Consider the following 13,359-nt stretch of genomic DNA (forward strand, 5'->3'; position numbering starts at 1 on the left):
ACATTGTGGTGCACCGAAGTTTTATTAATGTTGAACTGAAAGTTGGAGTAAGAGAGGAACAGACTTCATAAAAGGCAAAGCATATCTTGAAGGCTTGACCCCACTCTTAAAAAGAGGATACAAGATGCAAGATATTCCATTCATGAGCAATGAAAAAAGGAAGAAAAGGAAGGAAGGGAGAGAAGAAAAACATAGGAAATGTAAAAATGACATCTCAGGGGAAAAGGCAGGTTAAAGAAAAGAGATGGGAAGAAGAATTCTGTGACATTACTCTTGTCTATGATGCTTCATGGTTAAAAGCCAAACGCCATTCATAGTGTCAAAGAAAGACAGAACTACGATGTTCCATTGTGTGCATCATGGGTAACACGTTACTTGACACCGGGGTCATACGCATGACATAACAGTGTCATAACAGTGACGTAACACAGTCATCCATGTGTCATGAATATTATGTCAATGTTGTGAACATTTTATGACTGTTGCCATTAAGTGACCTCAGGTTATGGCAAAGACAGCCCTAACAATGTCAACTTTTCATAACTTTAAAACGTTAATGACATTGACATAGTGTTTATGACTAGTCCGTGACTGTGTTGAATGTGATGATACTGTTTTGACACTATTATGACGCTGCCGTATGACGCCGGTGTCAAGTAAAGTGTAAGGGCTTCAGCACATAGGCTCCGACAAAGTGCTGCGCACCGCTCCGCAAAAGTTCGATTTCATTGTTTTCACTAGAACCCCGCACACTGGTGCTGATGTCCACGGACATTCGCCGATGTCGGATAGCAATTAGAGACAAGTTCTATTTTGTCGGCACCGCCCATTGACTGTCAATGCTATGCTCGTGTGAAATTGGGGTAGGGGTCCGAATTCTGTCGGAAGCAAAAGTGTGCCGCAGTGCTGTCGGAGCTAATGTGCGGCCCGCCTAACCGTACCATGCTCTTTGTTCTTGACACCGATGGCACAGTCTTATATGCTGTCCTTTCTTCTTCTCCTTCCAGCTCAACAAGCGGGTGACTGTGGTGGACCTGCTGGCCTATTCCAAGGAGCTTGACGATCAGAGCGAGCAGCTGGTACGTTTCACTCTAGTCCTCCTCCACCTCTTCCTCTATTCCTCCTCCACCTCTTCCTCTCTATCCCTTCTCCTCTCCTCTTCCTTCACAGCTGCCTTGTCCTCCTCTTCGTGCTTCTTTCCTCCTACTTCTCTTCCTCTCCTCCTCATCCTCCTTGACCTCTTCCTTTCCTCCTCCTAATCCTCTTCCTTCACCTCTCCCTTTCTTCTACCTCGTCCAGCTCCAATAAAAACAGCCCAGCCCAGTCAGCACACAAGAAAAGCTACAGTCCCACATTATATACAATATTATAATCTCCCGACGCACATGATCCGATGATGAATCCTTTCATTTCCCCCTCCCTTCTCATTCACCGAGTCCAATGTATACTTTAATGGCTATTTGTCCAGAGAAATCCAAAAGGGATTTGACTCAGGAGTGGTCTGCTTGTGTTGTTTGAGGCTTGGGTTTCTTATCATCCTCTGTATGTGTGTGCTGCTTGCAGGGCCGCAGATAGCTTTGGCCAGGCCTGGGACAAAGTCGTCTGAAAGCCCCCCCAACCCAATACATACAATGTAATAAGGAACCAATTATGCCCCCCTTCTCTGCCTGGGCCCGGGGCAACTGTCCCCTTTGCACTCCCTGGCTGCTTGCATGTGCACTCACAGCCCCTCCTTGGCTCCAGACAGGCAGACAGACGAGGCAGGGCTTGGGCCAGGCCAGGGTAAAAAAAATGGGCCTGTTTATTTTTTGCATCCCCCTTCATGCCCTCCAGGACTCCTGGTGCTGGGGCACAAGGACCCCTATTCATCCTGGGCAAGGGCTCTGGAGCGACTGGGAGGCAGTCCAAAAGGCTCGAGCTGCTGTCTGTAATTGAGCCGTTTCTCTCTCAGAGCAAAGGGAGTGTGAGAGAGCAAACGATTGTACATAGGGTTGTTGAGCTTGGTTAGTGTGGACACTAGACAGAGAGGCCCTCAGTCCAAGCAGCTGGTGTCCACCTGTACGTCTACATACCCTCAACAGTCTATAGGGAAAGGGATGAGGTGTGTGTCTGTGTCTGTGTCTGTGTCTGTGTCTGTGTCTGTGTCTGTGTCTGTGTGTGTGTGTGTGTGTGTGTGTGTTTGTGTGTGTGTGTGTGTGTGTGTGTGTGTGTGTGTGTGTGTGTGTGTGTGTGTGTGTGTGTGTGTGTGTCTGTGTCTGTGTCTGTGTCTGTGTGCATTTGTGCATGCGTGTGTGCGTGCGTGCATTTGTGCGTGTGCGTGTGTGTACGTCTATGTCTATGTCTATGTGATGTGTGTGTGTACATGTAACATGTATGTTTTTGTGTTCAACTGTCTCTCTCTGTCTTTTTTTGTCTGTGTCTGTGTGTGTGGGAATGCATGTGCGTATGAATGAGAGATGACAGTTAATGCTACGTTCCATAATAAGCTCTGACACTGCTGGCCAGCTGCTGTGTCTCCAGTGGTCTACCAGGCACGGCCCAGTTCTGAGATTTCAATTTCCTGTAATGCGGCTATATTGTCCACTCAGCACCCATACTGAATACTGACGCTGCAGTCCTTTGGGGAAATGTATACTGTACATAGTATGCAGTACATCGTTAAATCTCTAATGTTATATGAACTCTTCTCAAAATATCTGTTTTGGAATGGCTTAGCACACGTGGTTGTTCTATTTACAGTATATCATGATGGAAATTATGCACCGGTATATGAAGTGGACTGTATTTTTCCATGTGTATTGTGTTTGCTCATGACGAGTACATTGTGTCCTTGTTTGTAGTAAGTCGATTAGGATAAAAGTGTTTGCTAAATGTGCTCAGTAAATGCAGCGGTGTTGATTCAATTCTCAAAGAGTATGATCAATGTTATTATTGTAAATTTGGCTCTCTAAGTGTAGAATTAACACTGCATAATGTATACTATGTTAAGTGGTATATACGTACCTGATAATATACAACAAACTGTCTCCTCCAGAAGCTTTTCCACATGGTTCAAAGGTGGCCTGCAGTGCATTTTGCAGTACATTCAACACTTAGAGAGTCAAATGTAACACTCTCCTAGTTGCTACTATTCTCAAAGTGTTGACTTAACACTGTGCAATTTATTGTGTGTCATATACAACAAACTGTCTCCGTTCTCCTCCCTCTCCACAGCCCAAAGGCGCCCTGCAGACCTCCCTGAAAGGCCACGCCAGCACCCTCCGCCAGATCCACACCCAGCAGGTTCTGCCCATGGAGCAGTCACTGGTAATCAATCGCAGACACCTTAACTTGCATCATTATGCACAAACAATGGCTGGGATCGGCTGCTCTGGTCTGAGCAGCTGGAATGAGAATACTGACCATTGTCATGCACACATTTCTATCAATCGTTCAATTATTTTTTATCATTAAACCATTTTACTCTTCTCTGATGCTGTATATTTGTTTACAATATGCTGTTATTTAATGTGTTATCGGTCTGTTTGTTGATGATCTTTTTTTTAATTACAGCAAATAAACAGCACTCAGTTATACAAACACACTCTTGTGCATACACGCACACACACATGCAGATAAACATGTACACTCATACAAAACACACACACATACTCAGTCCTTTCTTATGTGACAATTTGTATTTTCTCCAAAAATGGCTTCGCAGAAATATGTTAGAGCAAGGGTAAGCGTTTGTATACATCTTTGTTTTTTTCATATGCACACACTCACTGTTTGTTTGTTTCATTGCGTTCACAGAGCCATGTCTTGGTTTCATCCATAAGTTTTTATATGTGACCATTTGGGTATTTTTACTTGCACTTAAAGTTTAAATGGGGAATGATGTTTTTCTTGTGAGTCCTTCTTTTAAAACCCAAGGCAGTGATTGAGATTCACAAAGCATTCAATGATGTGATTGATTTACAGTAGAATTTGTTTGCATATTGTTCCATTCAGTATACTACTGTATGTTCACTGTCGACCATTGTGATTTTGAGTTAACACAAAAATTGAAATATTGAATTCCCTAGTTTTGTCATCATTGTTAAAAGCCAATGATCCGTCATCATTGATCCACATTCATGATCTATATGCACCAAAGCACTTGGGGATTTCATACTTCAACGTCACCGTAACAAAGTAAACATTCTGAACTGGATTGTTTGGTCGGTTTGTTTGCCTATATTTTATAAACCCTCTTCAGAAGCACAAACCACCACTGGGTTTAGTAGTATAGACACAATATGTGTAAAATGTTATGACTCAAAGTTTAGTGGAGTTTTTAGCATTTTAGAGTTAGTAGAGTTTTTAGAATCAAAGTTTACTGCAGTAATGTAAGATACCACATGAGTAACCCCTACCTAACCTGGATTGTGCTTCTGGTTCTGAGGTTGTTTATTTGTTTCAAATGTATGTGCTGCATTGAAACCGCCTTGTCGTTAATGAATGATGCGGGTCATGCACTGGTGTTATTGCCGAGTGATGCATAACAACAGACTTGTTTGAAGCAAATACGAAAGGAAACACTATCTTCAGGAGCCTTTGAGATGCTTGCATGTCAGTTTCCAGCTTTAAGTGCTTCACGGGAAAGCCCACTTAACAATGTGTAAATGCCACTTTTGTCGCCTGTGTTAATTGGATGTTTGGATGGGGTTGGTTGATGTGGGGTGGTGTTTGGGTCAGGAAGGCACAACTCTATTTTAAGAGCGCTTTTCCAAAATGCTATAAAAGATATGCAGTTTTTATACATCTTTTCCAGTGTGTAATGTCAGTAGTTCACTTCCAAAGCTTACGCTGCCCATTCACGATTTGGTCTTTTAGGAATGTATTTATGACTGGTTTATGACTAGGCCTCTGTTTTTTGGTCATTCAAAATTGCGGATTGACATGGGGAGGATTGACCTACGGTATTCATGTACGAAAAGTAGACATCACCAAGCCATAACGAATACTCACGAATTGATGGTGGTACCGTAAATATTAACGCTTGTAAATGTGCAGCATACGTTCTGAAAATAAACTGCTAACAAATTACACACTTGACCTTCAAGAAAGCATTAGGACAATTGTATTTGATTAATATTATCCTATTTTTCCAAACAATAAAACCAATGACAGAACAATATTTTTTTATTAACTGAGGCACAATAAAAACCCACGGATATACGTATAGCACTTTGGGCAAGAGTTCTACATTTGCAGCTGTTTGCATTTATCCGAGAGCATTTCCACCACATCATGCCTCATCATCACTGGCCAACCCTACTGTATGTGGTCTAACTGCTACAGCGAAGCATTTCAAATCTAAATGCATCTTGTTTGTCTTTGTTTTTGTGTCCGGACACAGAACTCCTGTGCTGTGTCACACTGACTGTCTGTAATAATGTACTGTATGTAATGTTTTGCCCTCTCCCCCTTAAAGACCACACTGGCTCAGAGCATCCGAAAGCTGAAGGAGAGCACAAAAGAACTGCCTGTGAGTGGGATTTATTTATGTTGACTCGTTTGGTTTCTATGACCTTTTTAAAGTCTGTCCATAAGGCCTGTTGGCAGGTTAATTGCAGCAGATGGGACAAAGAGGACAGCAGTCCTATTCATGTTTTATAAAGGCCCTGTACAAGACTTCATTATAGACGTTTTATTTCCCCTCTACTGCCGAAATAGATGGGCTACAACAGTATATTTATATTTTTGGGCATATGTTCAGTGAGCTTATTGTAATATAACACAAAATATATCCTGCAACAATGTCATTGTTAATTTCTTTATAAAATGTGTTGTGATGAGACAACATGCAATGTGCAACAGGAGCTGTGGAATGATTTTGTGCAATTTTCATCTCCTTAGGACAAGATCTCTTCTGTTCTGAGCACCATTGATGCGGCCCAGTATCTCATCTCCCACAATGCAACACACGTGGTCAGCCAGGTATTGAGCAATTGCCATTACGTTTACGTAGATGCCATGACTTTGTGACTGTTGCAGTGTTGTGGTGACATGTTAGATAATGGCCTCGATTACATTGCACTGTCACTTAACCCTTTGAGGAGTCCCATCACAAATGTGATTAGAATTTTTCCAAAATCTTGAGTTCTCATTATGATGTCATTAGGACTTTGTGAGATTTTTAACACAGACTTCTATGGGAGCTGTAGAGTGTCTGAGTAAAATTCTAGAACTGGGGGAAAATCCGTACTCCTCAAAGGGTTAATTCCAAATTGTGAAGTGTTACCATGATGTTTTCAAAGCGGAATTAAGTTTTATTTCTCTGAATTAAATTGAGAATGAAAAAAGATTGAAATGTCTCATGTAAACGAGGACAATGAGGGAGACTGGTGTAATTATTTTTTTTTCATTTGTGAATTACTACCGTTAACAAGCTGTGTCTTTACTCCAACAATAGCAAACAGAAAGGTACAAGCAGACCATCATTGGGTACTTCAGCCAGTACATCAACTGGGTCAAGGCCTCGGTGAGTATACTTTATTACTTCATTATCTGACAGCAATGAAGACGCTTCTGCAAATAGGCCAGCTTATATTTAGTGTTATGTATGACAACATACAGTATTGTCATTGGGACGGTGAACTGTACCTCCTGTCACTACCTGTTAAATCCTGCATCACTTTCTTAACCCGATCATTCTTTCTCTTCTTCTATTTCTATTCTCTCACTCTCCTCTCTTTCTCTCTCTGTTCCATTTGTCTTCCTCTGTTTCTCTTCCTCTCGTTTCCGATTTCCACCTTTCTTCTGTCTCTGTCTCTGTCTCTCTCTCTCTCTCTCTCTCTCTCTCTCTCTCTCTCTCTCTCTCTCTCTCTCTCTCTCTCTCTCTCTCTCTCTCTCTCTCTCTCTCTGTCCTCCATGCAGTTGGCTCTGGAGGTGGCCCCGTGTAAACCCTTCAGCAACATCGTGGACACCATGGAGATCGTGGCCTGCAGCTTCCTCATCGACTCCATGGTGAGAGAGGGGGGGGTTGAAATAGAATGAGAGCAATACGAGGATGTGTGTGTGTGTGTCTGTGTGTGTGTGTGTGTGTGTGTGTGTGTGTGTGTGTGTGTGTGTGTGTGTGTGTGTGTGTGTGTGTGTGTGTGTGTGTGTGTGTGTGTGTGTGTGTGTGTGAGAGAGAGAGAGAGCAATGGACCCTGTTCACAAACTCTGCAGCCTAGGAGCCTGTGGTCTCCACAAGACCAGGCCCAGATCAGGCTGGTTTGGGTGCAGCATGGGGTCAGGTTTGGCAAGGTTGGGTTGGGTTGTGGGTGTTGGGTTGGCGGTTCCTTTTGGGGCAGTTTTGATAGGACACTGTGAGATGTTGACAGAAAGTGAGTGGGAGAGAGATCGGGGAAAATGGCCTCGAGTCGGGAATCGAACCCGGGTCCCCAGTGTAACAGTTCAGTGCCCTACCGTCTGAGCCACGACAGGGCCGGGTTGGTGGTTCCTGATGGACAAGGTGGATTAGATGGGTGGAGGGCCAGTGTGGCAGCAGCACTGAGGCCTGAAGAGGAAGGCTGTTGGGGCCTATACTAAGAAGCTGGTTCAGGAGGAAACCAGGTTAAGTTAAAGCGGAATTCACCTTTCAAACAATATTGTGCCCTATCTCTGTATTAGACCACATTATAACAGGGGATTATGTAGCCACTGGATATAATATCTTTATATTAAATATAAAAGCTATTTATTGTTTTAGTTATGGTGATTTCAAGCGTCATCAAATCACCGGAAGAAAAAATAACGACTACAATGCCATTAGAACGTTGCTGGGTGATTTGATTGGACGCGTCATCAAATCACCTCGGCATGACAGGCGGCATGGAACAGAACAGAAGGCAGGCAGATAACACATTTCGAGGATGGAGATATTTACATTGTCCGGATAATAAGCCTACTTCAAGTAGGCCAATAGGTTACTGCACAGTGGTAAAAGCCTTGGTGCATTCAATCCAACTGCTTAAAAAAAGTTTTGTCCGCATTGTTAATATGCGCTCATTGTCATTACAAATCACTGGCTACAGTATCGGAGCGCACCAGTCCACGATGTCTACGCCTGCCAGGTGTAGCCTATTAGGTCTGCAAGTTGTAATAACACATGGTAGGCATTGCCTACACGTTTTTTTGTTTTTGTTTTGCTTTGTTATTAATTTTAATATGCTATTAATATATATATTTTTAAAAGCTTGCTGAATTATTTGAGGTCCGGTCCGGATAACGGTGCAGCGGCCACGGACACTCCGAGTACTAATGGGCTAAACAATAGGAGCTCGACAGTGAAGTTGTCTTTAATTGAACAGGCTTTATTTTAAGATTATTTTAAGTTATTTGGTGGATTGCTGAAGGAGGCTGCGACCATTTCTATCCTCAAACGTGGCGTCCTCCTTGCACTGCTGGCGATGTCCATGCTCCTCTTACGCAGGTTGCAAACAAGGTAGCCATAAATGCATGCGCTGGCTATCATTACTGCACTTGGACTTGATTGCATTTAAACAACACGAGCAAGAACAAGGCACACTCGGGCAGGCTACTGAAATTTACTGTCAAGTCATTGTAGATTTCAGCTCACTCCCCAGGCAGTCAGGGCCGCCTATTTTGCATAAATTATAAACACAGACTTCCTCTCGAGGGACAGTTGAGACGCGAACGGACAAATCAAATTAAACACTTGACCAAAGTAAGCAACGATACCCTACATCTTCAAAATGCAGGTCTAACCCAACACCTTCCTCAAACTAGCGAGATGGAGACGGTGGGGTGTCCCGATGCGCTATTTAGGCCTGTGTGTGTAAGCTATGTTTCACGCAAGTCATTCTTCATCTTCTAAAAACAGAAAGCATAACCTGAACAGCTGAATGCCCAGAAATGCGTGCGCACGGTGCAACTTACCGAGGGGCGATTTTCCTTCATGTTGCACTTGCATTAGAGTCAATGAATGGGATGAAGACCATTTTTAAAAGGCAGCCTGCACATTTGTTTTATTTAGGCCTATAAATGATCAATTCCTTCTGGCTTGTAGGCCTATTTGTTAGGGACCAACAGCAGAGGTCCGGATGAAACGGCTTTTGGTCAAACACCAGCACGAGAGAGAGGGCGAGAAAGCGTGCGCTCTTTGATAAAGTTGGTTGCGCGCGGAGACAAGTCCGCCTCGCCTTTGGATTTGATGGGATTAAACAGATAGATAGAACATGAGCAGAGATAGACAGGCTACTTCCTTCTTGAATGAGTATTACATTTATTTATTTTTTCAAAAATAGGCTAAATGTAAGGTTAGGCTAGCCTTCTCATTTTCCGTTTCAGCACTAATCTGAGGACAGCGACAGTTGCGACACGAGCTGCACTTCTCAACAGTTTGTTTTTCCATTCGCTGTTAGAAGCTATAGTTTGCGCAATGAGACCCAGTGAGGAAAATGCATGATTGTTATGTTTTTCAACAGTCTACATTAACAACATCAATCTGTCTCGGATATCAGCCTACATTTGTCCTAAAACCAGCCACGACTGCTGGCAGCGAGCACTGAGCAGCCAGAACGCAAGATTCCTTCGAATTCGGTGACGCGTTAACCTGGCAACGATTACTTAGTTTCCCGCAGTGCATTCTGGTTAACTGAGTACGTTAAAATAGCTTTGGCAATCGCGGTTCAGCACATAATTGTATTAAATTAAACTAAATAATGCAAATTACTTTATTTTTCTCATGTAAAATGCAAAATGAGGATAAATTACATGTGATAACAGCACACATTGCCCAGAGGTGAATTCCGCTTTAAGAGGTAAATCTCCTAATAGAAGAGCCTGGAGTCCTTAGAAAAATGAGGGCTCCAGGCTCTTCTATTAGAAGATTTACCTCTGAACATAACCTGGTTTACTCCTGAACCAGCTTCTTAGTATAGGCCTCTGGTTATGGTGGTAAGAGGCGGGTGGTTTTCGGGGGTGTCCACATGTTCTGAGCTGGTACAGAATGTTCTCCTACATGTTGTGTAAGGGAAAGAAAGAGAGAAAAAAAGGAAAGAAAGAAAGAGAAAAGGAAGAGAGGAAAGAAAAAGTGACAGGACGGCACATTCTCTTGGCCAGTGCAGGAGAGCTAATGTGGTATGGGGTGCGGTCAGAGCTGTCAAAAGGCCTGGGGCGCTTGGAGTGTGTGTGTGTGTGTGTGTGTGTGTGTGTGTGTGTGTGTGTGTGTGTGTGTGTGTGTGTGTGTGTGCCTGCCTGCCTGCCTGCCTGCCTGCCTGCCTACCTGCCTGCCTGCCTGCCTGCCTGTGTGCGTGTATGCGTGTGCATGTTTTTCTGTGTGTGTGTGTGTGTGTGTGTGTGTGTGTGTGTGTGTGTGTGTGTGTGTGTGTGTGTGTGTGTGTGTGTGTGTGTGTGTGTGTGTGTGTGTGTGTGTGTGTGTTTCTGTGTGTGTGTGTTTCTGTGTGTGTGTGTGCGAGTGTCTGTGTGTGTGTGTGAGACAGAGAAAGAGAGAGAGAGAGAGAGAGAGAGAGAGAGAGAGCGAGAGAGGAGAGAGAGAAGAGAGAGAGAAAGAGAGAGAGAGAGAGAGACTGGGTGTCTGTGCCTGTGTCTGTATGCCCTTGAGTGTGTATACTCTTTGTGTGTGTGTGTGTGTGTGTGTGTGTGTGCCCTTGTGCATATGTATTGGCCGTGGATGGGGAGGCTCCCGAAACCACCATGAGCTGATTTATGTCAAAGTCTGCCAGTATAAGCCAGAGCAGACACTTAGGAGGAAGAGGAAGTCAATGCCTTGTGGATGTTGTGGGTGTGGTGAGGTGAGGTGGGGAGGTGGTGGGTGCAAGTGGACATTTGGATTAGGGGTGGTGTGAGGGTTTGTAGCTTTAGAGGTTGTAAATGAGGTCCTGTGTGCTTATCTATGCTGCGTGCACACACATACATGCGCAAAGACGTCACATACACGCACACACGCATGCATGTGCGTGCGAACACACGCGCGCGCACACCAGGGCTTGACATTAACATTTTCGCTTGCCGGCCACTGTGTCTAGCGGTTTTCCCGAGTCACTAGCCATCCAGCTATTCTACTAGCCAAATTTTTTTTTAAATGTTTTATCATGACGCTGTACATCTAACCTCAGAAGATGAGGTGCTTAAAGCAAGTAACTGAGTTTTTTCTTGAACTTAGATACAAACAATTGATACACAAGGGACAACGTGCAGAATATAAGATATTCTGAATTGTCACCTTTGAATAAGCTACCTACCAAATTGGCTAGTGACACTGAAATAGTTACCAGCCACAACCAAGTTTTACCAGCATTTGGCTGGTTGGCGGGTGCCAGTGTCAAGCCCTGGCGCACACACACACACACACACACACACACACACACACACACACACACAAAGAAGCAAAGAAAAGAAAAGAAAAACCATCTTTGCTTTGATTGCATTAAGAGTCCACTTTTGTGGTGGTCTGCATTCTGTCAGATTCTTTAGTGCACTTCAAGTGTTCAGTACAGGGATATTGGACAAAGAAAGCCTTGCGTAAGACTTTTACAGTAAGTTTGAGGATGTGCACAGTCACAAGTGTAGGAGGACATATTCTTCTCCCAAATTCAGGAAATTTCCCTGAATGTGTGCTTCCCTGTGACTGTGTGTGTGTGTGTGTGTGTGTGTGTGCCCGCGTCAGTGTCTGTGTGTGTACATGTGTGTCTGTGTGCCTGCATCAGTGTGTGTGTCCTTGCATGTGTGCCTGTGTGCCCACACCAGTTTGTGTGTGGGCGTGTGTGTGTGCATGTGTGTGTGTGTGTGTCTGTGTGCATAGGAACATGTGTGTGTGAGTGTGTGTATCTTTGTGTGTGTGTGGACACCTATTACACACACCCCGTAATGGCCAGGAAGTGTGTCTTTTACTATAAGGAAGGGGGAGCAATTAACCCCCGGTAGCCCGGCTAGCTTGGCCGAGGAGAGACCTCTGAGTAGAGGCAGGGGTTTAATCCACCAGGAAGTGTCTGGACTCAAAGACCCCGAGGCTTGTTAGAGGCCTGTTTTATTGCAAACTTGAAGGGAAAAGATAGAGAGACACAGAACAGAGAGAACAGAGAGAGAGAGAGAGAGAGAGAGAGAGAGAGAGAGAGAGAGAGAGAGAGAGAGAGAGAGAGAGAGAGAGAGAGAGAGAGAGAGAGAGAGAGAGAGAGAGTAGGGGGGTGCATGTGGTTCTTCCTACTGAAACCCAGAAGCAGATTTTTAGGGCTCACAGTTCAACCATAGCGGGACTGCCATAGATTCATAGATTACTGCTCAAATCAGGTGGTTTAACAATGTGTGCTTAGCTTTTATGGTTACTCTTTATTTCCTTGTTAAACTAATTTGGGACAACTACCTATGTGTGATATTATCTTACACTAGTGTACTGTATACTGTATTTTATAGTAGATGCACTGCACCTTAGACATAAGTGTATTATATACTACATCAGTGGTTCCCAACCTATGGGTCGCGACCCAACCTATGGGTCACCAAAGATCCACGGGGGGTCGTCAAGCCCTCTTGATTTCAAGGGGTTTCATTTTAATACCATATGTAGCCCATGTTGAATAAATGACTAATGCATAGATTCTATAGAAGCAACAACATTTAAGGGCTACATTAAACATTTATTCTGTTTTTGAACAAAGACGAATTCAGGAATAAAATGATAACTAATCATAGGAAACAGAGCGTATCACGCGACTCCCTCTCATGCGGGCGCTGGGTCACCAAAGCTTACAATGGTAAAAATATGGGTCCCTGAAGAAAAAGGTTGGGAACCACTGTACTACATAATGCCACATGCTGTTTCATTGCACATAAACTATAAACATTACATGCTGTAACATGGACAGTATGTACCCTGCTAAAAGGAGCCATTACCAGCATTAAGTGTTTCCTCATTGGCATCTAACAGCACAAGATAGGCTACACATGCCAGCCATGCCTAGTTGTATTTTACGTAAGCCACACATGGATATTCTACATCGATGTATGCAACTGATGCAGAACTATAGATTAACTTTTTTCAGTCGCCAATTTGGCGAGTAGATGTAAAATCTTACTAGCCATACAGCACTATCAAGTTGCTAGAAACATTTCTTTTCTAACATCCAAGCTGTATTCTCACCAGCATTTGTTCCTTTATAGCCCTGAACTGAAGTACCAAAGGAGGTACAACAGAAGCCACAAAGAGTGGAGGTAACACTTGCAGCACAGATCCTGCCTGAGGTGCCTTCTTTCTGCAGTACCCCTCTGGAAGTGTACGTAGGTGTAGGTACCCCCATCTATTGCTGCTGCCAGAGGATGAAAGTTGATCAGGCTCAAAGCTGTGAAAACAGCTGTGCTGTGCTGGGA

At 43.8% G+C, this 13,359-nt stretch overlaps 1 protein-coding gene across 4 annotated transcripts in view; it reads left to right on the top strand.

Annotated features, from left to right (window-relative positions):
* prom1a (prominin 1a) overlaps positions 1-13,359 on the top strand; it is a 145,535-nt gene that overhangs the window by 122,413 nt on the left and 9,763 nt on the right. For all 4 annotated transcript variants that reach the window (XM_063190621.1, XM_063190620.1, XM_063190622.1 and 1 more), the window contains 6 exons: positions 1,008-1,079; positions 3,214-3,306; positions 5,459-5,512; positions 5,884-5,964; positions 6,440-6,508; positions 6,904-6,993. In XM_063190621.1, coding sequence (XP_063046691.1) covers positions 1,008-1,079; positions 3,214-3,306; positions 5,459-5,512; positions 5,884-5,964; positions 6,440-6,508; positions 6,904-6,993 — 459 coding nt within the window. The remainder of the gene's footprint in view (positions 1-1,007; positions 1,080-3,213; positions 3,307-5,458; positions 5,513-5,883; positions 5,965-6,439; positions 6,509-6,903; positions 6,994-13,359) is intronic.

The sequence above is a fragment of the Engraulis encrasicolus genome, chromosome 23 (genome assembly GCF_034702125.1).
Source record: "Engraulis encrasicolus isolate BLACKSEA-1 chromosome 23, IST_EnEncr_1.0, whole genome shotgun sequence".
Taxonomy (NCBI): domain Eukaryota; kingdom Metazoa; phylum Chordata; class Actinopteri; order Clupeiformes; family Engraulidae; genus Engraulis; species Engraulis encrasicolus.